General features: G+C 34.6%; 4 protein-coding genes across 6 annotated transcripts; 3 read left to right on the forward strand and 1 right to left on the reverse strand.

Moving 5' to 3' along the window:
- Window positions 1-547: 547 nt before the first annotated feature.
- Window positions 548-7,125, forward strand: LOC120182195 (arginine--tRNA ligase, chloroplastic/mitochondrial-like). Of its 2 annotated transcripts, none has more exons than XM_039187194.1 (18): window positions 548-757; window positions 1,265-1,335; window positions 1,422-1,561; window positions 1,725-1,800; window positions 1,908-2,009; window positions 2,134-2,349; window positions 2,901-2,981; window positions 3,507-3,590; window positions 3,681-3,785; window positions 4,010-4,188; window positions 4,427-4,511; window positions 4,705-4,891; window positions 5,071-5,140; window positions 5,240-5,309; window positions 5,472-5,561; window positions 6,441-6,509; window positions 6,586-6,690; window positions 6,911-7,125. In XM_039187194.1, exons 1-18 carry the CDS (start codon window positions 640-642, stop codon window positions 7,019-7,021), a joined length of 1,959 nt encoding a protein of 652 aa, XP_039043125.1. In that variant the 5' UTR covers window positions 548-639; the 3' UTR covers window positions 7,022-7,125. The 2 variants fall into 2 exon arrangements, with proteins under 2 accessions (XP_039043125.1, XP_039043126.1); XM_039187195.1 differs by having other exon boundaries at window positions 620-757; window positions 1,261-1,335.
- A 2,285-nt stretch (window positions 7,126-9,410) lies between these two features.
- On the forward strand, window positions 9,411-15,267 carry LOC120182198 (glucan endo-1,3-beta-glucosidase 13-like). Of its 2 annotated transcripts, none has more exons than XM_039187197.1 (6): window positions 9,411-9,482; window positions 12,715-14,010; window positions 14,112-14,135; window positions 14,227-14,490; window positions 14,661-14,684; window positions 14,790-15,267. In XM_039187197.1, coding segments are annotated over exons 1-6 (1,665 nt in total). In that variant the 5' UTR covers window positions 9,411-9,427; the 3' UTR covers window positions 14,792-15,267. The 2 variants fall into 2 exon arrangements, with proteins under 2 accessions (XP_039043128.1, XP_039043129.1); XM_039187198.1 differs by lacking the exon at window positions 9,411-9,482 and adding an exon at window positions 12,582-12,650.
- LOC120182199 (glucan endo-1,3-beta-glucosidase 13-like) lies at window positions 9,782-11,235 on the forward strand. Its single transcript, XM_039187199.1, has 2 exons — window positions 9,782-10,871; window positions 10,983-11,235. The coding sequence occupies exons 1-2, from the start codon at window positions 9,929-9,931 to the stop codon at window positions 11,006-11,008; spliced, it is 969 nt and encodes a 322-aa protein (XP_039043130.1). The 5' UTR covers window positions 9,782-9,928; the 3' UTR covers window positions 11,009-11,235.
- LOC120182201 (profilin-1-like) lies at window positions 15,114-16,833 on the reverse strand. Its single transcript, XM_039187200.1, has 3 exons — window positions 16,591-16,833; window positions 15,900-16,037; window positions 15,114-15,540 (listed from the first exon to the last, which is right to left on the reverse strand). Exons 1-3 carry the CDS (start codon window positions 16,711-16,713, stop codon window positions 15,406-15,408), a joined length of 396 nt encoding a protein of 131 aa, XP_039043131.1. The 5' UTR covers window positions 16,714-16,833; the 3' UTR covers window positions 15,114-15,405.
- Between the last annotated feature and the right edge of the window lie 5,828 nt (window positions 16,834-22,661).

Here is a 22,661-nt window from a genome sequence, read left to right on the forward strand (position 1 = left end):
AAAAAGTAAAAACATTAAATCATATATTGGGATATAATTTAAGTACTAAGAAAATTGTATTAGGCCATATATACAGAGCAACACACACCTTGAAATATAAAATTGGAAAAGGTTATGACCCTTAAGGAAAAAGGCAGAAGTATCAAATAATAGGGAGATATCAAGTTAAGGGGCAAATAACTGTTTGTTTCGTATCTCTGAATGATTCAGTGTTAATTGATTTAGTAAAATAGTGTTGAATGATTTAGCACAAAAGTACATTCTGAATGATTCAAAACCATTATCAAATAACATGTCACATTTAGAGCTAATTTATTTAGAGCATCTAAATCATTTAGTATTTGAATCATTCAACGCTTAATCATTCTAAAATAAACAATAACCCTAAATCTCATGTTTATCAAATTTTTATTTTTCTTTAAAAATAAATTTATCGCTGGGTCCCATCTTCAAACATAGGACGTGGCACGATGTCATTGGTAAAAAAATGTTGGGAAAGAAATACCGCGTAAAAATAGCCAACCAAGGAAAACCCTAAAACGGAAAAGCATTGAAGGAATCAAGTAGCGAAATCGAAGGCTTTTTCGGGTTGGCTTAAGTGGAAAAAAATTGAAAATATAAGAGGAGAAAAGAAAAGATATGTTGACATCCTTAACCCTTTTAGTCCCGCCGGCACCTTCTTCTCCATTGCTTTCCTTCAATCGCCTCTCTCATTTCCCTTTCTCTCCTTCCATCTCAGCGGCCGCCTCCGCCTCCGGTCAGTCCTCTTTCTCTTCCACTCTCTTGTTTTTAAGATCGTTTCACTTCTTTCAACTTTGTTCTGAGTGGTTCTGCTTATTCTCACACTCCATACACAAAATTCTATAATCTGTTTTCCCTTATTGTGTTGGTGGATTTTCTTTTGTGGCGTTTATTTAAGATAGAAGCTTCAATTTAACTTTTTTTTAATGTTTTTGAAAATAAAATCACTTCTAGATATATATGATTTTTTATTTGTTCGGTAAAAAGAAAGTCTAAATATGATTTTTGAGATTTTTCAACTTTGTTCAGAATGTCTTGTCACAATGCATAAAAGAAGGTGTTAAATTGGGTACTGCTATCGTCTATGTAGTATTGGGACTTCAGTTGACTGCATTTTGCACTTTCTTTTAGTGAACAATTTCTATTTTTAGCTATTTACTTTGGTATATTGGTATTTTTTTTCAAATTCGATATTCGTTGTTAATTGGTAATTATTTTCTTTTATAAACACATAACAAGACAGATTTTTTGAGATTGGTATCTAGAAGACTTGCCTTAGCAACCAAGATGCAGTCAGTAACGACCATGACAACTGTATGTTCTTTCAGCTGAATATTCACCCATTAATTGTATTTTCCGCTGAAAACGGCACTGATTAGTTTATTCTAATATTTGTTTAGCAAGAGGAAGAATGCATGGGGAGTGTGAAGGCCCAGTTAGCAAAATTATTTGAAGCTTCACTTAAAGTAACACTTCCGAATGAGCCAGATGTAGAGCCATTGATAGCTGCCTGCACTGGCAAGTTTGGTGATTACCAATGGTATGACATATGTTCTTTTATTGCTAAAAACATACTATTTTCTGTAGAAGGTGTTTTGATGGCATGAAACGGAAATCATTTGTAGTTCGAAGTTTGACTTAATTTAAACCTTCTGTATATAATAGTCTTTCTTGTCTAATTCCTCGGAATTCTTTTGGTGCAGTAACAATGCCATGGGCCTTTGGTCTAAAATAAAAGGGAAGGGTACTCAATTCCGTGGCCCCCCAGCGGTTGGAGAGGTGGGATGATTTGATTTCATGGCATCATGTTTCCAGTATCATACTTTGAATCTACAGATAATCATTATTTTATTTATTTCATTTCATTTCCTTGTTTCTTTTGTTAGGCAATCAAGAACAATCTTCCGAACTCTGAAATGATAGAATCATGCTCTGTAGCTGGTCCTGGGTTTGTAAATGTAGTACTATCAAAGAATTGGATGGCTAAGGTGGTTCACCTGTCATTCATTTTCTTCCAAAGTAATTTTAATTTTATTCAACTTTATTTTGCTTGATTATTGTAGCTATCGCGTTGATCTTATAAGAGAGCTTGGTTATTTTGTTGTTTGGCAGAGCATTCAAAAGATGCTAATTGAAGGTATTGATTCATGGGCACCTATGCCGCCAGTTAAAACAGCAGTTGTTGACTTTTCGTCCCCTAATATTGCAAAAGAAATGCACGTTGGTCACTTGAGATCTACAATTATTGGTGACACGCTTGCTCGTATGCTTGAGTTTTCCAAAGTTAAAGTCCTTCGACGAAACCATGTTGGTGACTGGGGTACGCAGGTTGGTTTTGTTTTTGATTTGTGCATTTGGTTTTAAAAGGCGTCTTCTTCAGCCGTCTTCTTCCTTTCTTACTACTGCAATTCTTTTTTTTATCTTCTTCTTTCTTCTTTAATTTGTTATACTTACTATTAATATCTTTAAAAAAAATCCAAAAGGCGCAGAGGTGTTGCGCTCGGTGCCTAAAGCCCAGAGGCACGCTCCTTTTGTATCTCGACTCGCCTCATTCCAGGCGGGCGCCATCTTCGGTGCCTGGCTGCGCCTCGCGCCTTTTAAAACCAAGTTTTTGCATAGATGCATGCATTCTTCCTTGTGCTCAGAAAAGGCTGAAGCATCAATCTTATTGTGAAGTTTGTATTCTTCTAGGTTGCTGTTCATAATTGAAATGGGCTGTAGTCTTTTATCTTATTGTAGTTTCCTGCCATATATATGTTGGCTCTTATTTTGTCTTCCTTTTAATTTGAACTCTGCTACATATTAAAGCAGAAGATTATATAACTTTTCAGCGTGTCCCCAGTTTTACCATTTTTTTAAATATCCTATTTGTCTTGCAGTTCGGCATGCTGATTGAGTTCCTGTTTGAAAAGTTTCCAAACTTTGAAGACGCAACTGAAACTGCAATTGGAGATCTACAGGTGAATGAGTACTGTCACATTCCTTTAAATTTGAAGCTTAAGCAGAAATACACTAAGTATTGGTTGCATGGACACATTGAATAGTTACTGAACCACTTTTTTTTACGGGCTATGACTTTTAATAGAATTGATGTTAACAAAGTACATAATGCGTGCTAGCTTTTAATGGATTTTACTTAAAAACATGTAACTGATTAAGTAGCATCTCTTGAATAACCATTGAAACTTGCTCATTTTATATGTGTACTTATTTTAGACTTCTATAAATCATATTCTTTGTAGATGTTTGAACCAATTTAGAAATTGTTAGTGTTTCTTTTCTTTGTCCTTAAATTTCTCCACTAAAACACAGATAGATTTCTTTTGTGACATTGAGAAGCTTAATTTTTATTTTTATAATTATTATTTCTATACTCTATATATTTTGATGAATCATGTCCACTAGTTAATTTACAAATGGATTGATATCTTATTGATTATCAAAATCAAGTGATTGTTGTAATCCTAACTTGGTAATTATCTTAGGCATTTTACAAAGCTTCAAAGCAGAGATTTGATTCTGATCCAGTGTTCAAAGAGAGAGCTCAACAGGCAGTTGTGCGGCTTCAGGTAAATTTTATCTTATTCAGTATTTGAAAGTTTTTTCTCTTAATGCTCTTGTATTCATTTATGCCTTATTCCTCTTTCTGTTCTTTTAAGGGTGGAGAAGAAAAATATCGTAGGGCATGGGCACAAATTTGTGAAATAAGCCGAACTGAATTTCATAAGGTTTATCAACGACTTGGAGTTCATTTAGAGGAAAAAGTAAGTAATGTCAAGCACCATGTATTGTTGATATTTGGATCAGCTTATAAACATTTTCAGGTGCACCTCTATACGAAAACTCTCTATAACATTCAGGGATCATTGGAAATCTCATTTTTTATGATTTATTTCTCTCTATAATTTGGGTCTATTTCTATAATCATCTTCAATCTTGTAAACTCCATACTGCCCATACATATTTATGACTATTTCCTTGTTGTCAGGGGGAGAGCTTTTATAACCCTTACATTCCTGGGGTTATAGAGGGGTTGACTAAACAAGGATTAGTTGAGGAAAGTCAGGGAGCTCGTGTGATCTTTATTGAAGGTGTTAATATACCTCTCATTGTGGTGAAGAGTGATGGTGGTTTCAACTATGCATCAACTGATCTGGCTGCTCTTTGGTAAGTTTTCTTCCATTGCTGCCAAGAGAATTGTCTGAGATTACCCTGGTTAAAATTACAAAAATGACAGCTGGTTTGAAATTTTGTGAGCATGTAAACTTTAGATGATTAATTGCTTCTTCCTATTTCATGTTGATTTCATTGGAACTTTGTTAGACCAATTTGTTTTGATAAGTTTACTGTTTAGAGGTAGGAATTAATTAGCTTTCTTATCAATCCTTTTAGTTGCAATTTGTAGGTATCGCCTCAATGAAGAGAAAGCTGAGTGGATTATATATGTTACTGATGTTGGCCAACAGCAGCATTTTGATATGGTGTTCAAAGTATGTTCTCAAATTTCTTTCCTGAATCCTGTTGTTGTGTAACCTTTTAAAATTCTTTATTAAGGAAGTGAAACATCTCTTCTAGTTCTTTGTCAATTTACTAGGACTAAATTGATTCCTGTGAATATCATTATAAGGATGGAAAAGAGTTCCAACTTATGACATTGTAAATTATTTTGTTTTATTTTTTCAGGCTGCGAAACGTGCAGGGTGGCTTCCTCAAGGTGACAATTCGTATCCCAAAGCAAGCCATGTTGGTTTTGGACTTGTTCTTGGAGAAGATGGCAAGCGTTTTCGAACCCGTAACACTGAAGTAGTTCGATTAGTTGATCTACTTGATGAAGCCAGGAGCCGAAGTAAAGCAGCACTAATTGAGCGTGGTATGATATCTAACTTTATTTCTGTTTTTACAAATGCATCTCGGCTCTTTCAACTCCCTTATGTTTGTAAGACTATCTGTGATGTATTTGTTAATACAAGTTCTTTTTGCTTCTAAATTGTTGCCCTTCAACTTTTCAAACTTCTTGTATCTGAAATTCTTACTTTATGCTCTGATCAGGTAAGGGGGAAGAATGGACCGAGGAGGAGATTGAGAGTACTGCTGATGCAGTTGGTTATGGTGCTGTAAAGTAAGCTAATGTTACGATATGAAGTTATTTATCGCAATGATCTTCTGGGCAGTTCTTGTATCATGTTATTTGTTTGATGTCCATGAATTGTGATTACAGGTATGCTGACTTGAAGAACAACAGATTGACCAATTATACTTTTAATTTTGACCAGATGCTTAATGATAAGGTGCCTAAACAGTTTTCTTGCTTTTGTACTGCATATTTTGTGAAACTAATTGTTCATCATTTTGCTAATTGTCATTTTCCGCTCCTACCAATGTCATTTTTGTTGCTCTTACTACAATCACTATTATCATCTGATTCCAGCCTTCTAAATTTTTTATGGCAGGGCAACACTGCTGTTTATTTGCTGTATGCTCATGCTCGAATATGTTCAATCATCAGGAGATCTGGTAAAGACATAGAGGAACTAATGAATGTAAGTTCCCACTCAACCCGAAGCTGTAGCTTCCTGAATCTTTCAGTTGCCTTTTCACCTGGCTAGTGTGCATCCGTTGTCATAAAAAGAAACTATCAGTTCCTTTTGCAGATAGAGCCGAGTCTTTCAGTAGTTTTGTTTCTTTAGATGTTGTGGAATATGCTTTTTTGCAATGTACCTGCATATGGGGTTTCTAAATCATGAACTTATGCTAAAAAAATGGAGGGGCATTCTTAGAGATGAGGATGGCTCGGTGATGGATTCTTTCCAAGAGGCTGCTGGTCCAGGTCCTCCTGTGTTGATTGAGCTTATGGCAGTTAAGAGGGGATTAACTTTCTTTGATTCGATTCATCAGCGGTTTAAGGAACGTTTAATTGTTGAAACAGACAGTAAAATAGCTGTGGAGTGGGTCAAGAATTACGATCGTTGTCCCTGTGTCTACTTAAACTTAGTGAAAGACATTGTTACTATGTTAAGAGATTTGAATGGTATTATTAGATGGGTTGCTAGGACAGCCAATGTTAAGGCTGATAGCTTAGCTAAGGCTGGTATTGGCTAGTTCACTGATTGTGATTAAGCTCATTTAGTCTATGGGTTGGTTATTGTTAAGGGAGTGTTTATGTTTGTTTTTAAACATTATGTATATTTCGGTTATTAATGAATCCTAAGGCACTCTTTTCCTCCTTCCGCTGATTAAGGAGCACTTTGTGATCCATTAATGGTTTTTTAATGAGGCCTACTTTCTTATCAAAAAAAAAAAAATTGAGGTGTAGGGCAACTATCTCTATTTTTATGAGCTCTCATAAAGCTGGTAGCAGTACTCTTTTGTAGCAGATTTGATATCTGCAACTTATTCATTTATTTGTTTGTTTTTAACAGAAGGGGACATTAGTATTGGAGCACAAGGATGAGCGTGATTTGGGGCTTCATTTGCTACAGTTTGCTGAGGTAAGAACTTATAAAAACCAAAGTATTCGTTGCTTCTTGACCCAGATTTTGTCTGACATTTTTTTCTCGCTTTTAGGTTGTTGAAGAGGCGTGTACAAATTTGTTACCAAATGTTTTGTGTGACTACCTCTATAATTTATCTGAAATCTTCTCGAAATTTTATAGCAACCCCGAGTGCAAGGTATGATCCATGATCTTAATTATATAGTTTCTTGGTAACATAAAGTTCGTTATTGCTTATCACCTGCCCTTAAGATGGCTGAACTAACTAGCTCGGAAGATAGTAGTTTTCTATAGTCGCGCACACCCTACTTTTGAAACTAGGAAAATATTGATGACAAATTGAGTTTTGGGGTAACGTGGAACTTAGAAAGCATGTGGTATATTGATGAATTGTGCAGGTCATTGGATCAGATAATGAAACTAGTCGACTACTATTATGTGAAGCAACTGCCGTGGTTATGAGAAAATGCTTCAATCTTCTGGGAATCACACCCATTTACAAGATATGATAATACTTTCTAAGCCTTTTATAACCTACCATCTGTACTTTGAGCTTTGACATTTGTATTCTGATCTCATTACTTGTTTATTTGGAGAGTTTTGATTGTGCTGCTGTGTTTATGTGCCTTATGAATTCAGGCTTAATTAGTTAATTAAGGGGTTATTATCTACCTATTTAAATTACACTTAACTGCAGGCTGCCGCTGAAGGGATTTGTCATTAACCAGCATCACCTATAAAAGCAACTAACCCTTAGTATTATACCAATAAATATGTGTTCTTCTCCCTTTGCTTGCGTTGATGTTTGATTTTTAAGTGATGGAAATTCATAGATCAAATGTTCATAGCATCATGTATGAGATTGGGGCACTGCCTGAGGATAGCCCTCTAGCTAGGGCTGTGCAACTAATCCGGATATCTAAGATTGAATTTGAACTGAGTGATCTATGTGGTAAAAGAATTGTTATTCCTTTAAGACTCGGGTTCGGGCACTATAGATGTTAAGAGTCCGATTGTTCAATGTCAAATGGTTTAGAGTTATTTAAAAAAAAAATTGCCTAGTACTCGCTTCAGTTTAATAAAAAAAATTACTTGGAAGAAAATAAAACCTTAAATTTTGACTTTTTAATTATTTTTACACTTCTTGCAACTCCTTTCTCACTTGCTGTAGATTTAAAATTTATTTAAATATTTTAATTTTATTGGTTTTAAGTGTCGATTTATTTTCCCTCCCCAAATTAATGTCCACAATAACTTCTTTCAAGCTTTATAATTTTTTCCTTTCGACTTCAAATTACTCCGATTTTCATAATATCCAACATTTTTAAGTTTCATATTTGTTATCATTTTTATTAAATTTGATATTTTTAATAAATAAAGTAAATAAAAGTATCCAAATTAAATATTACGATTAATTGGTTCATCGATTAGCCGATTTAATGAATATAATTTAAGATAAAAAATTGAACAATTAACTAAAATAATTTACTGGCGATTAAATTGAACTTGGTTTTGCACACCAAATCATTCCTTTCTTCTTGTGAGACAATAATCGAGCTTAGCAAAATCATGTGCCGTTCGATTGGTTTGCCCCCGGACATGGGTGGCTCGCTTGAGCAGTCTGAAAGCATCTTTAACAGTTTTTTTTTAACTCGATCCATTAAAAGGGTCCTACAGGAGAAAAATCCATAGTTTTGGTTTGGGTCTTAAACCCTATACAATTTGCAGTCCACGGAATGACTTCCGATAAGCATTGACCTAGAAAAGTCAGATAACGCTAGAATTTGAGTAAGAAATTTAATAGATTTACGTTTATATCTTTCAACATGAAAACCTTTAAACCCAAGTATTTAGGCTAAAAAGATTGGTCTCTTTTAAGATACATAGTATAGTGCTTCGTGTTAAGCAAAAGTTGTAGTTATTTTCTTGGAACTAGTCTTAGTAAATTCTTAATCTAAAATAATTTCTGCTATGGATTATATTATACCAAGACTTAAACAAAAAAAAAAAGTGTAGAGAGTTGTTGAGGTTGAGGGACGAGCCACTTGTGTGTGGAAAATGAAGCTTTTAAAGAAGATATTGAAAAGCTGCATAATTTTGTTTTCTTGTTGGCTCTGGTTCTCAAGTTTCCTCTTATTGAGGGCAGCCCCCTCAGAAGAAAAGCCAGTAGTCTAGAACTGGTCCAATATGGCGCCTGCCTCCAAACTCTGCTTAAATATGATTGTAATGACAACAGTACAAGTAGATGAATTTAGCATATTATTAAAATAAACAATTCAAACATGTGATCTTTCCTAATGATTAAAAAAATCAATACACTAAAGAGTAAAGGTAGAGATAAAAGTAAGATTTTATGTAAGGGATAAAATTAAACTTATAAAATTTTAAGGGATAAATTTAAAAATATAAAATTTTAGGAGAAAAAATAGATTTTATATAAAAAATACATAAAAATTTAAATATATAATAATTTTAAATTATTAAGAGGCGGCCACCACCACTTGTCTCCTTCCATCCCTGACAAGGGGCAAGGACTGGTTAACACTTCCTTTCCTGAAAAATCATTACGCCAAAGACTACGTTTAACACTCCCTTCCGTAAATATCAATACACCAAATAACACTCCCTTAAAAAAAAAAATCAATACATCCAAGAAATACACTTGGATTTATTATTAAAATATGAAAATTAAATCTGAAACTCCCGGCGGTGAAAGGCATTAATATGCCTGATGGATGCCTACTTCTCTGGTAAAATGAAGCAGACTTAGCACTAGCAGGATACATTGACTTGTCTTTGGTCCTTGGTCAATGTAGGGTACGTTAAATCAATTAACGCGGCTATGAATAAATTCTAGTAAGATTTTTGTGTATAAGAAGAGGTAAGCAAGAGAAGAAGATTAATTATCTGTGGGAATGGGTTCAAGATTGAAGCTTGTGTTTGCAGTTTCTTTGTTGCTTCAGCTTTTAGGTACGTTTTCTTATCTTCATTGTGCTATTTGTTTCATTGCTTTCAACATGTAAATTAAGAATATTAAAAATGAAATAGTGATTGCTCAATTTCCATGTGCAGGTTTCAGTAAGGGAAACAAAGTAGGAGTTGCGTATGGAAAGGATGCTAATAATCTTCCATCACCTGAAAGAGTAGCACAACTGGTTCAAAGCCAAAACATTCGATACCTCAGTATTTATGACACCGATCCCCGAGTGTTGAACGCCTTTAAAAACACCGGCGTTGAATTCACGGTGGGCGTTCAGAATGTCGACTTAGCCAAGTTCCAGTCCCAGTCGTACGTAGATTCCTGGCTCTCAGATAACATACTCCCATACTACCCGGCCACGAAGATCACCCTCATTGCTGTAGGCACGGAAGTGACCAAAAGCCCGGGCAACGCCGCCAGCCTGGTCGTGCCCGCCATGAGGAACGTGGTTTCGGCATTGAGAAAGTCTAACCTGCAAGATAGGATCAAGGTTTCAACATCCCTCCCCTTCGATGTTTTATCCAAAACATACCCACCTTCCCAAGGGGCTTTCAAGAGTAGCCTTGCGTTTCTGTTGAATCCTTTGTTGCAATTCCTGAACGAGAACCGATCACCTTTTATGATTAATCTGTATCCTTATTTTGCTATTGGAGATTCTTCTTTGGATTATGTTCTGTTTAGGCCATCTCCCCAAGCGAACGTAGATCCCGGTACTGGTTTACGTTACGACAACATGTTCGATGCTCAGCTAGATGCTGTTCATTTCGCCATCGTCAATCAACGTTTCTCCTTGGCTGATCAAAATTTCGCAGACATGAAGATTATTGTTAAGGAAACCGGCTATCCCTCGAAAGGTTCAGGAGGAGACAGGTATGCCACTAATGAAAATGCCAGGATTTATAATACCAACTTGATAAGTCATGTTACCTCTGGCTCTGGTTCTCGTACAACAACCGATGAAGTTGTTGGTACTATGTCTGGTACACCCGCCATGCCTAATGGAGACGTAGATGTGTATATTTTCTCCTTGTTTAATGAGAACCTGAAGCAAGGACCGGATATTGAGAAAAACTGGGGCATATTTTATCCGAACATGGAGCCTGTTTATAACCTGGAATTCCCTGGAAAAGCAAGTGGAAAAAGTTGGTGCGTTGCTTCTACACGGGCTCCGCCATCGGATTTACAGAAGGCGTTAGATTGGGCTTGCGGTCCGGGGAAAGCGGATTGTTCCCTCATTCAGCGTGGCCAGCCATGTTTTGAACCAGATACTCTACTTTCTCATGCCTCTTACGCATTCAACAATTATTACCACAAAAACGGGGCCACAGATGAATCATGCAGTTTCGGAGGAACTGGGATCAAAGTATACACGGACCCTAGTAAGTCAATCTTCTTTGTTTTTTTTTTTGGGTACAAGGACCCTAGTAAGTCAATATGATTGCATGATTTTCCATTATCTTTGTTTATTTATCCATATATTATTTGTGCAGGCTATGGAAAATGCGTCTATCGTTGAGGTGTGCGCATGGGATTGATGGTGTCTTTTTGCTTGAATTTGGTGGCCTCAAGAGTCAATAATAAACCTGTGGAGTGGGATGGAGTGATAATTCCACGTTACCCATACATTTTATTCTGTTTGTGTTCTACCAAAATATAAAATTAATACAATGGATGTTATAATCATGTGGGTTGCGAGTTAAGTAATGAAGCAAATTGAGGAATAAAGAAATGTAGAAAGGTACCGACAACCAGTTAGTTTGGTGAGATGAAATATTAGGTCTCTTAAGTAAATGTCAGGGATTGAAATCCTGACGTTTTACAAATGGAGCAAACAAGATTGAGATGATCGTCCTTTCTTCTACTACCTGATCCGGATTAATCGATTAATAAAAATCAGTGATTATAAAAAAAATTGGAATGGAATGAAAATCGGATCCTAATCATTAATTAGCCTCCCAATTAACTATTAATTAATTGTTCTTCCCAAGTCTCTTACTATCCACTCATCATTTTACTGCCATCCATTCAACTCATCTTATGGGATTATTAGGGTTTAGGTCGGAGTCTTTTCCGTCAATATATAATGATTTGCAATCTAAATTTTAATAAATCTATGAATTTGGAAAATCATCATCAATGTTAAATCTTCAAATATTCTATTACCATCATCTTTAAAATCTAAAATCAAATCAAAATTATAGAATGCTACATAAAAAGTTTAGGGTAAAATATGCTCTCCCCACAGTAAGATATTGCTATGTTGAGTCTCTTTATTATTAAAAAGTTATAAAATTATCCTATCTATATGGTGTTACTTTGTTGAGTCATCTGACTATTAAATTTATAAAATGATCATCTAAATATTCATATGTCCCAAACTCATCATTTTTCTTTAAAAAGTTGACAACTGTCTAAGCTGGACATTAACATGTTGACTGAGATATGATAAAACCATATTTTGATGATGTCTATAGGCACTGTCGTTGCTTTCAAGCACTGGCTCGATGCCATAATGTTTCAAGCATTGACTCGACGACATAATGTAAACATAGACTCGATCCACAAAATACAACTCAAACGATTTTGGGATCATATTTTAGCATATCACAGTCAGCAGATTAACGTCTAGCTTAGACAGTAGTCTAAGATGAGTTTGAAACATATAAATAGTCGGACGATTATTTTATAACTTTTAATAGTCAAGGGAGTCAACAAAGCAACATCTTATAATCCTGGGGCATTTTGTGACTTTTAATAAATAAGGGACTCAACAAAGCAATGCCTTATAGTTGGGGGACCATTTATGTACTTTACCCAAAAATTTATCCTCAAACGTACTTTAAAAAATTAAAAAATACATGATTTTGATGGTCTTGATACATTGATTGTGGTGAATCGAGTTTAATATATTTTATTATGTAATCAAGTAGACCATGAATCCCAAATGTGTCTCTAATGAAATAGATTTTTTGAAACAGAAGATAAAATGAAGTGGGGGTGCTGTGTGAACCAACTTTAATGGTAGTAGCACAATAGCCTTGTTCTTTCTCTATAAGAGGCAGCTTGGAACCCTATTATTTCTCATTAATTTATTAAGAATTTATTAACAATGGGTTTGAAGCTTGTATTTGCTGTTTCTTTGTTGCTTCAGCTTTTAGGTACGTCTTGCTGTCTTCCTTTCTATTTCATTATGTTTGTTTCGCTCAACCATATTTGTTTCAGATTTGTGTAGGGGAAACAAAGTAGGAGTGGCGTATGGAAGGGATGGTGATAATCTTCCATCACCTGATAAAGTAGCACAACTGGTTGCAAAGCACAGCATTCGATACCTCAGGATATATGATTCGGATCCCCAAGTGTTGAACGCCTTTAAAAATACCGGCGTTGAATTCATGGTGGGAGTTCATAATTCCGACTTGCCAGCGTTTCAGTCCCAGTCATACGTAGATTCCTGGCTCTCAAAGAACATCCTCCCATTCTACCAGCCCACGAAGATCACCCACATTACTGTGGGTAATGAAGTGACCGAGAGCTCAGATAATGCCGCCAACTTGGTGATGGCCGCCTTGAGAAACGTTGTTTCAGCTTTGAGAAAGGTGGGGCTGCAAGATAGGATCAAGGTTTCAACTCCACTCTCCTTTGGGGTTTTGTCCAAATCATTTCCACCTTCTGAAGGGGCTTTTAGAAGCAGTCTTGAGTATGTTTTGAATCCTTTGTTGGAATTCCTGGATGAAAACCAGTCACCTTTTATGGTCAATCTATATCCTTATTTTGCTGTTGGAGATTCTTCTTTGGATTATACTCTGTTTAAACCATCCTCCCAAGGCTTTGAAGATCCCAATACTGGTTTACGTTACGACAACATGTTCGATGCTCAGCTTGATGCTGTTTATTTTGCCATCGCCAGTCGAAATGCTGTTCATTCTTCCTTGGCGTCCCGTGGTAGAAAATCGATTCTCGTTACAGAAACCGGCTGGCCTACACAAGGTTCAAGAGGAGATAAGTATGCTAGTATTGAAAATGCCCAGACTTATAACACCAACTTAATTCGCCATGTCACCGATGACTCTGGTACACCTGCCATGCCTAGTGGAGTTGGTTATGTCCTGGATACACCTGCCATGCCTGGGGGAGAGCTAGACGTGTATATATTTTCATTGTTTAATGAGAACAACAAGGCCGGAGCTGAAATAGAGGGAAACTGGGGCATATTTTATCCGGACATGTCCACTGTATATCACCTGGACTTCTCTGGAACAGGAACCAATTCAAATGGAAGAAGCTGGTGTGTTGCTTCTAGTGAGGCTCCCAAATCGGCTTTGCAGAATGCATTGGATTGGGCTTGCGGCCCGGGAAAAGCGGATTGTTCCGCCCTTCAGCGTGGCCAGCAATGTTTTGAACCAGATAATCTAGTCTCTCATGCCTCTTATGCATTCAACAATTACTACCAGAAGAATGGGCTCACTGACGAAGCATGTATTTTTGGAGGAACCGGGATCAAAGTTTATAGGGACCCTAGTAAGTCAATTACTTTATGCAGAATCTGATTATTACAAGTTCGCATGAATTTTCAGTCTAATAACTTTCCCATTATGTTTATTTTTGTATTATTCGTGCAGGCCATGGTAATTGCATCTATAACGGTAAGTACAGGCTCTGAAACGTCTCATGTGCCGTAACAGTATCTACTCTTACATTTGATTCCGTTAGAGAAACTGGGATTTTTTTTTGCAGTAAAAAGCAGCGATCCAAACGGAAGAACTTGGTGCGTTGCTTCTAAACAGGTGTCTCGAACGGAGTTGCAGAATGCATTAGATTGGGCTTGTGGTCCTGGAAAAGCTGATTGTTCATCAATTCAGCCTAACCAGCAATGTTTTGAGCCGAATACTCTACTTTCTCATGCCTCTTTTGCATTCAACAATTACTACCAGAAAAACGGGGCTAATGATGCTTCCTGCAGTTTTCGAGGAAATGCAATCAAAGTTGATAAGGATCCCAGTAAGTCTATATTGTTTCAGCTCAACTCGCCTGTAATTGTTCAATTACCTTTTATTTAGTTCATCTTTAAGCTAGCACATAGTTGGCCAAGTTTTTTTGAAGTATAAAAAGCTCCAACGTTGTAATCTTGCTTGCCTGGAAATACTTATATGTTCAATTTATTTGTGCAGGCTATGGTAATTGCATCTATCATTGTAAGTACAAATTCTGAAATTTCTCATGTACTATGTCCTTGTTTTATGGGTGATCCCATGAGCTAAGCTAATGTTACTAAGGTAATTCTTGTGATTATCATGCAGGAATAGCAAAACTGAAGCAGGTAATACGACCAGGTGTGATCACGGGCTTGGTAGTTTCTTTCCAATGGTTTTTAGTTCCTTTCTGTTTGAAGTTATGCTGTGTGTTATGTGCATCATTTCAAAGAATGTTGAGAAGGTCGACTCTAAGTTTACACTGAATAATGAGAATGCACCACTCCCCCCCCCCCAGCATTCTCCTCACTGTATCCTGTTTTGTTAATGCTAGTTCAAGAAATATAAAAAGTATGAACAACATTGATGTTAAGGTCTTCCGGTCGGATTTAAAGCAGAAAACATAATATTAGACGGAAAAACTTGGCGGTCTAATTTACCAAATCCAGTAGAAAATTCATTGTAAATGTAGACAGAAGTACCTCACTCCACAATCTTGACAATACCATCCATCAAACAAGTAAAGAAACAAAGCAAGGGGATCACAATATCACTATTACAAACATCAAGCCTATTGTTTCTGGAAAAAGGGTTCCTCATGACTTTTAATACTTGTAATACTGTTATTTTAGCTGCATCAAACCATTACCACAAGAGGTGGCAGATATTTCTTATAGAAAAGGAAGCCAAGAAGAAATGCAACAATCAAGGCACAACAAATAAACTAAAGTGCCTGGTCAATGAGATAATCACCGAGCCTTTCAACAATCATGTTGCACTGGCCCGGAGTCATTGGCTCATCATAGATCCCGATGATCAAGGCTAGGTTGGTCTTTTTAACAGTAACACCTCCAGGCCCCTGAAATTAAAATGACAAAAGGCTCAGAATGCACACCATACAACCAAAAGTACGAAAAGTTATGCAGTAGTGACTGTATATTCCTCCTTCCCCAAGGTATCTCTATATGGGGAAAATACACTACCTAAGGAATCTCAGGGTTAGGGAACACAAACCAATTATATATGCTATTTTGTAGTGCCATAAACCAAGTAGATTAACACTTTTCTTAGGTGCGCTATGTATTAAAATTACACTAGTAACAAAATGCATAATTGATGAATCTCTTTGCATTGAACACAGTGTAAAAAATGCATGTGGGCATGAGATTTTTCAATGTTTTAAACAAAATATAAATTGGAAGAAATGTACAACATCACCTTTTTCCCTCGAATAACAGCTCCGGGTTCACCTTGGATCACCATGTACTTTGTGCCACCAAGGTACAATCCGGTCGGGGCAAGTGATCCTGGTTCAACAAAGTCATGCGTGATGGCAGTGATTTCTTCCGGCTTGAACTGAATCAACATAGAACCAAGAAACATTAAGAATATGCTTATCAGAAAAGAGAAAAAAAGCAAAAGCATAACCCTTCGTTGTTTAAAAAATAAAAGAACCTTTACAATCGAATAAACGGGATTAGCCCGAAATATTTCCCTCTCTCATTACCTTTATCATCATTGCTGATATCATGGTTATTTGCAAAGATCCATTAGCAAAGCTTATTTCATTTTATTCAACTGATGATTAATCCTTATAAAACTAATAAATAGAAACAAACCCAGAAATCATAAGGAATATTCTGGTTTCCAGGCGTGAAAAGGCAAATCTTTCAATACAGCAAAGAACATAAACTAATAAACCATAGCCAAAAACAGAAGTTGGAACTTTGAAGAAGAGGAAAAAGACACAAGTTTTGGTTTCAGCAAGGAGTGAACAAATATAATCCTCACGGAGCAAATCAGATCAGCTAATACATCAAGCAGAAGAGAATTCAATCATAAGAATCAGATCTCTTCACTCAACTATTCCGGAGTAAAGAGGAAGAATTTGAAAGAAGAAGAAAAGGACCTGAGGGAAATTGGAGCTCTGGGCCCAAACGCTGCCGTCTTGGCCGATGATGGCGGCGGCAGAGAGAGTGTTGCCTTCGATTTCACACATCAAGTGCTCGTCTACGTACGTTTGCCACGACATCTTCTCCTTCCTATCGATTCCTTCCCTTCACTTCTTCTTTGGGTAAGTTTTTTCTGTAATGGCTGAACGTACAAAGGCAAAGCTGAGCTATGCCACAGACCCCCAGATATAGCGTCAAAACAACGAGATCCGCTACACTAATTTCTTTTTTTTCCTTCTTTCTAATTATACAAATATTACAAATTCCTTTTTTTCTCTCTCTTAATTTTTGTTTTTATAAGTATTAGATGTCTCATTAAAAATCTTCCATTCTTTCATTTTTTTAAATACTATAAAATTATCCGAAAAGTCAGGAATTAGAAAAAGAATATCTCGAATTTTATTATCAAATGAAATCATTTACAAGGGAATCAATACAAAAATCATCATAAACCTCTCCAAAACAAGAAGAATCCCAAGATTTATAGTTAAAATATATCTATTATGTAAAATAATTTTATATTGTCTATATAATAAAAATATAAGCGTCGATTGAAATTATTTGATTTTATTAAGAAACAATTTGCAAAAAAGATAAATATTAGTTTGAGAGTAGAATAATAATTTTAAGGTATATCATTTAATCTATCAAAAAGCAGGTGGAAAGAGTTGTGGCAAACAAAAACAGCTAAGCTGCAAATGATTAAAGGAAAAAGAGGGGAAGAAAGATCAATTATAGATTTTAAATTATATATAACCTATTTTCATATAGAGGTGTGCAAAAAAATCCGATCCGACCGATCCGTTAATCCGATCCGAAAAATCTGATATTCAATCTATTTTTTTAATTTTTAGATTATCGGATCGATAAAAAATAATTTTCGGATTATCTGAAAATCTGATTTTTTTTTAGCTATTTTAGATAAAGAGCTGTTGTGGTTTGGGAGGAGTTGTGGAGCTCTGCTGGCAGCATTTGGAACCATTTGCAGGGTCTTTTCCTATCTATTCTTCAACAGGCTGCAGAATTTCGTCTACCAGTGAGTATTTTTTATCCACAAATAATCTATCTTTTTGCCAAATCAAGCTTACTTTTCTAATTGAAACCAAACATTTTCAATAACTGAATTTTTCTATTTGTACTCGCCGCATAAGATGAAATATTAGATTTTCGACCTAAGGTGTCTTTATTCATTTTTTTTCTCACCAATATCAGTGTTTCGTTATGGTGCATATATTTTTTTAAATGACCATGATATTGTTTTTGCTGATATCAGGGGTACAGAGTAATAACAGGATTAGTAGTTCGAGTATGGTGCTTAATGGAGATTTGCTCGAAACCAGAGATAATAAGCATAATAACTGATCCAACTACTGAAACCATATTATCTCCATTGGTCCCTCTCTTATCCCAATGAAACCATCTTTCGCCATTTAAATCCCTTCTAATATTTTGAGCATTAAAGGAGATCCCAATCTCTTCGATGTTGTGTATGATCGACTTACAACTATTTCTATTGTTGTGAGGTATGAAGGCTAGATACAACTGTTGCAAATAAATCCATAGGTCATTCATGTCGAGTAAACTTGGGAAGGATTGGCGTGGAGGACTAAAATTGGATTTCGATCCGGATATTCGGATATCCGATTTTTTCGGATCGGATACGAATCATTACTTTAGGTATCTGAAATTTTCGGATATCCGAAAATTCGGATCGATTAATATCTGATATCCGATAATGCACACCCATATTTTCATCCGACTTTAAAAAATATATGTATTTTAAAATTTTGAAAAATTGTAAAAAGATCTGGCGTCACTGTCCGAAGGATAGATGTTTTGGTTTGGTTGAATTCAATTATAGATTTCTTTTTAATTACTGATATTTAGTTTATATTGATTTAATATAAATGCTTTTAAATTTTTTTGTAATATGAAAAAATCAATTAAATTCATTTAAAAGGTTTAATATTTATTTAATTAAATTAATTGATAATGCTGGAATGATGTATATTCCTCCCGTCACACCCAATGTATGGTCCATGTAGTGCTCAACTTGCTTTGTAATCCATCTGGTTTTGGGGTCCATTCGTATCTAATTCTAGAAAATGATATCCCATATATTATTTCTTTATTATTCATGCCCCACCTCTTCCCCATCCCAATTCCCAACTTTTTTCCTTCCATAGACAATAAATTCTTTATTTTTTAACATTTAATTTATCTTTGGGTAAACTACGCCAGTGGTCACTACTGTTTGTATAAGTGTTCATTTTCATCATTGATGTTTGAAAAGTCACAAATCGGTCACTAACGTTATCTTTTACAAAATGATCACTAAACGTTAACAACCGTTACTGTGGGTGACGGAAAGCTGATGTGACAAGTTAATATGATTTTTTGACACTCCAACTTCACTCTCTCATCTTCATACTTTTTTGTAACTCAACATCCACCATTTTTGGATGAATGGGAGGCTTTTTTGCACAAACAAGGAATGGAACTAAACAAAAACAAGGGCTTAAACAAAGAAGAAGCATAGAGCGTTTCACGGCTCACTATTCACCCTCATTCATTCAATTCCATGGTAAATAGTCAAAGCCAAGGGCTTTGTTTAGTTGCATTCTTTGTTTGTGCAAGAGAGCCCCTTATTCATCTAAAAAATGGTAGATTTTGAGTTACAAAAAAGTATGAAGATGAGAGAGTGGAGATGGAAGAGAAGGGTAGGTCAAAATAATGGTCAAACTATGTCAAAAAATCATATTAACATGCCATATCAACTTTCTGTCACCCACAATAACGGTTGTTAACGACGAGTGACCATTTGTAACAAACGATAATGTTAGTGACCGATTTGAGACTTTTCAAACATCAATGATGAAAACGAACACTTACCCAAACATTAGTGACCATTTAGTTAGGTCATTCCTATACATTTTAGGATAAATCAGGTTGATGATCATTAAACTTTTAGGAAGTTTTTTAATTTAATCATCAAACTTTTAAAGCTTACAATATAATTAATAAACTTTTATTTTTTATTGTAATAATTACCATTAGATGTCGTTAAAATTTTAATATGAAATATTAAATAACAAGAGAAAACAAACTTTTTTAAAAAAAATAAAAACCCGTTCTCGTTATTTTGTTGTGTTGTCATTTTTATCGACGTGCTCCTGATCATCATTCACAACCGTTAATAACAACATACAATAAACAATAGCCAAAAAAAAAGAAAAAAATAAGGAAGAGAACACATAAACCATCAATCATAGTCTTGGCGAGTTTTCGATGAATATAAGATTTCATTTGATCATAAGATTAATATGGTTCAATTTCAAGTTGATTCAAAGGTCGGTAGTGGTAGATCAAAATTCTTTCGTTTAGTTTCGGTTGAGAATTGGAGGGATTAAAAGATTTTTTTCAATGAGTTTGAAGGGAAAGAAAGAAAGATAAAAAGAAGAAAAATAGTAGTTTGATAATCTTTTTACAGAAAAAATCATCAAACAATAGAAATGATGGAGAAAGGAGGAACAATGACTATCAATTTGAAAGAAATCTTAACGGTTTAACGTGCACAACAACTTCTTTAATAATATTTATTATAATAAAAGTGAGTTAAAAGTTTAATGGCTATAATTGGTGACCCAAATAAAATATTTTAAAATTTTAGTGATCATTAGAGTAGTATTTAGAGTTTATAATTTAATGATTAAAACTTAGAGATTAAAATTTAAGTTTAGGGTTTAATGTTTAAAAAATGTGGTAATATTTAAACATTATATATATTACGAATCAAGTAGTTTTCGTGGTAAAGTAAGTGATGTTATTCTTAGAGGATCCAGGTTTGAACACCATAAATACGGGTGTAAACATTAAATGCTAAAAGATTAAAAGTTGTCTTTAAAGAGATATTGACTCTTACTTACTGAGATTGATAAAAAAAAACATTATACCACTCAAAGGGATTAATGAGAGAAACGGGGAGATTGAAATGAGATATAATAATGGTGATAAGTTAGGAGACGATTAATAAGGAAGCAAAGATAGGGCATTGAAAAAGTTGAGATTTTAATGACTTCATTTTGCTTGTTTTCGTTACTACCTGTCAGGTCCGCCTTTATTTTAGCAAACTCTCTCCTACAATTTTTGTTCACTCTTCACGTCTCCTATTGCCCACATTCTATTAATTATCTTTTAATTTCTTTAGATAAATTCAATAAAGTAATGTAATTAATTGAATTACATGTGATATTAAAGTTATGATTGTGATATATCATTAAAAGTCTCATACCAAACTTGAATTGAAAATTGCCCTACGAAAAAAGAAATTAGCCCTACAAATTACCCAATAATAATAATAATAATAATAATAATAATAATGTTATGAGATAATTCTCTTGATAATTGAAAAGAAAACTAAATATAATAGTTATGATTAAAATTGAATTGATAGGATATGATGAAAAATATAATTTTACAAATAATCTTAAAACTATGAACACTATTCTATTTTTCATTTTTTTAAAATTAAATGTATTTTGAAACATTTATCATTATCTTAAAATTGTTTATAAAATTATTCTATTAAATAATTGTACATCAAATAACAAATCGAATGATAATCATAAAGGATGTAAATTTGGAAGTCATATATAGTACAAAAATGTTAAGATCATGGTGGTTCTCCCCGTCCAGGACTATGTCATACTTAATACCTAATTAGAATTTACTTAAGAATTTATAGATTATCTACTAAGAGTGACGGTAATAAGATTCAAACTTAATCATATAATCTCAAATTCCTAAATTTCAATTACTTATACAATATTCATTGACATCCAAATATATATATATATATATGTGTGTTAAAAAATTAGGGTAAAAACCAGAGAAGAGAGCCCAAGGGCCCAAACATTAAAGAAAGCCGAGTGGTACAATATATCAAGATGATGAGATTCAACATCTCCACTTAAGTCTCAAAGTCCTAGGTCCATAACCCTTTTCGGCTTTGCAGGTCACGGTTCAGCCCAAGCTCCAACAACACAAATACTATTTCAGACAAGCCTGAAACCATACAATAAAATCCATTTTAAATTATAAACAACTATTCCGAAAACCGAAAAATACATGTTATCAACATGGAAATAGGGATGATCATATTCATAAATGAGATTTAAACATTACGTATTCAAAATATATAGACACCTTCCGATATCTTTCATACATTACGTATTTCAATGGAGAACATGATTTGGAATAAATACTTGGCAGTCGGTCTCCAAATTTGGGGTGGAAAATACGAGTAAGGGATAAGGTTTGAAAGATGAGCAAAAAGGAGAGGTGAAGATCATAGGTCATGTTGGAAGGGTCAAAGTTAAGATTGCATGGCATTTGGGTCATTATATATTTTGGTGTTTAAAATCCCATCCTAATTACGTTTCTTTTAATAAAATTTGAAACATTTTAATTCATGTGATTTTCTTTTTGGTGGATCAACAACTATAATGAGAATGCGAAATCAATATTTTGACTTATTCAAATGTTGTCTCAATTGCAATCAAAAACAAGTTGGGATTGTGGTTTTTCATGACTCTTCCAAAAATATGTTAAACCAAAGCCAATGAACTACTGTTAGCGCCGTCATCAGAAATAATTTAATTTTAACAAAAAAATTCAATTTAAATATTTAATTATAAGAAAAGGACAATAAATATTAAACGAAACTATAAAGCTGAGTTTAATTATTTATCAATAACAACAAACCTTATTATAATATGTAATGGGGTAAGGGGAGGTACGGTAGTAGGTTGCCTTCAACGTCAGGTTGAGTGCATCTTCCGTGAAAGGCCTCCGGCAGTCAGAAAATTAAAAATAAAGATGAAATGCAATGCATGTATAAATAAATAAATAAATAGATTGAACAATCTAATCGTTTTTCTCCTCTATTTTTTTTTAATTAGGATTAACTATATGATTGATTATTTATATTTGTATTTTGTTCATTTTTTCTGTTGATCGTTAAAATATT

Source organism: Hibiscus syriacus, unplaced genomic scaffold, assembly GCF_006381635.1.
Source record: "Hibiscus syriacus cultivar Baekdansim isolate YM2019G1 unplaced genomic scaffold, ASM638163v2 tig00112632_pilon, whole genome shotgun sequence".
In the NCBI taxonomy this organism is placed as follows: Eukaryota; Viridiplantae; Streptophyta; class Magnoliopsida; order Malvales; family Malvaceae; genus Hibiscus; species Hibiscus syriacus.

Excerpts from the sequence above, each read along its gene's own strand:
- LOC120182195 (XM_039187194.1), top strand. The coding sequence starts at position 640 with ATGTTGACATCCTTAACCCTTTTAGTCCCGCCGGCACCTTCTTCTCCA. Across the intron at positions 1,801-1,907 it reads GCCCCCCAGCGGTTGGAGAG|GCAATCAAGAACAATCTTCC; the intron begins GTGGGATGATTT and ends TTCTTTTGTTAG. Across the intron at positions 3,786-4,009 it reads GAGTTCATTTAGAGGAAAAA|GGGGAGAGCTTTTATAACCC; the intron begins GTAAGTAATGTC and ends CCTTGTTGTCAG.
- LOC120182198 (XM_039187197.1), top strand. The coding sequence starts at position 9,428 with ATGGGTTCAAGATTGAAGCTTGTGTTTGCAGTTTCTTTGTTGCTTCAG. Across the intron at positions 14,011-14,111 it reads CAAAGTTTATAGGGACCCTA|GCCATGGTAATTGCATCTAT; the intron begins GTAAGTCAATTA and ends TTATTCGTGCAG. Across the intron at positions 14,136-14,226 it reads TGGTAATTGCATCTATAACG|TAAAAAGCAGCGATCCAAAC; the intron begins GTAAGTACAGGC and ends TTTTTTTTGCAG.
- LOC120182199 (XM_039187199.1), top strand. The coding sequence starts at position 9,929 with ATGAGGAACGTGGTTTCGGCATTGAGAAAGTCTAACCTGCAAGATAGG. Across the intron at positions 10,872-10,982 it reads CAAAGTATACACGGACCCTA|GCTATGGAAAATGCGTCTAT; the intron begins GTAAGTCAATCT and ends TTATTTGTGCAG.
- LOC120182201 (XM_039187200.1), bottom strand. The coding sequence starts at position 16,713 with ATGTCGTGGCAAACGTACGTAGACGAGCACTTGATGTGTGAAATCGAA. Across the intron at positions 16,038-16,590 it reads AGAGCTCCAATTTCCCTCAG|TTCAAGCCGGAAGAAATCAC; the intron begins GTCCTTTTCTTC and ends ATGTTGATTCAG. Across the intron at positions 15,541-15,899 it reads CTGTTATTCGAGGGAAAAAG|GGGCCTGGAGGTGTTACTGT; the intron begins GTGATGTTGTAC and ends TTTTAATTTCAG.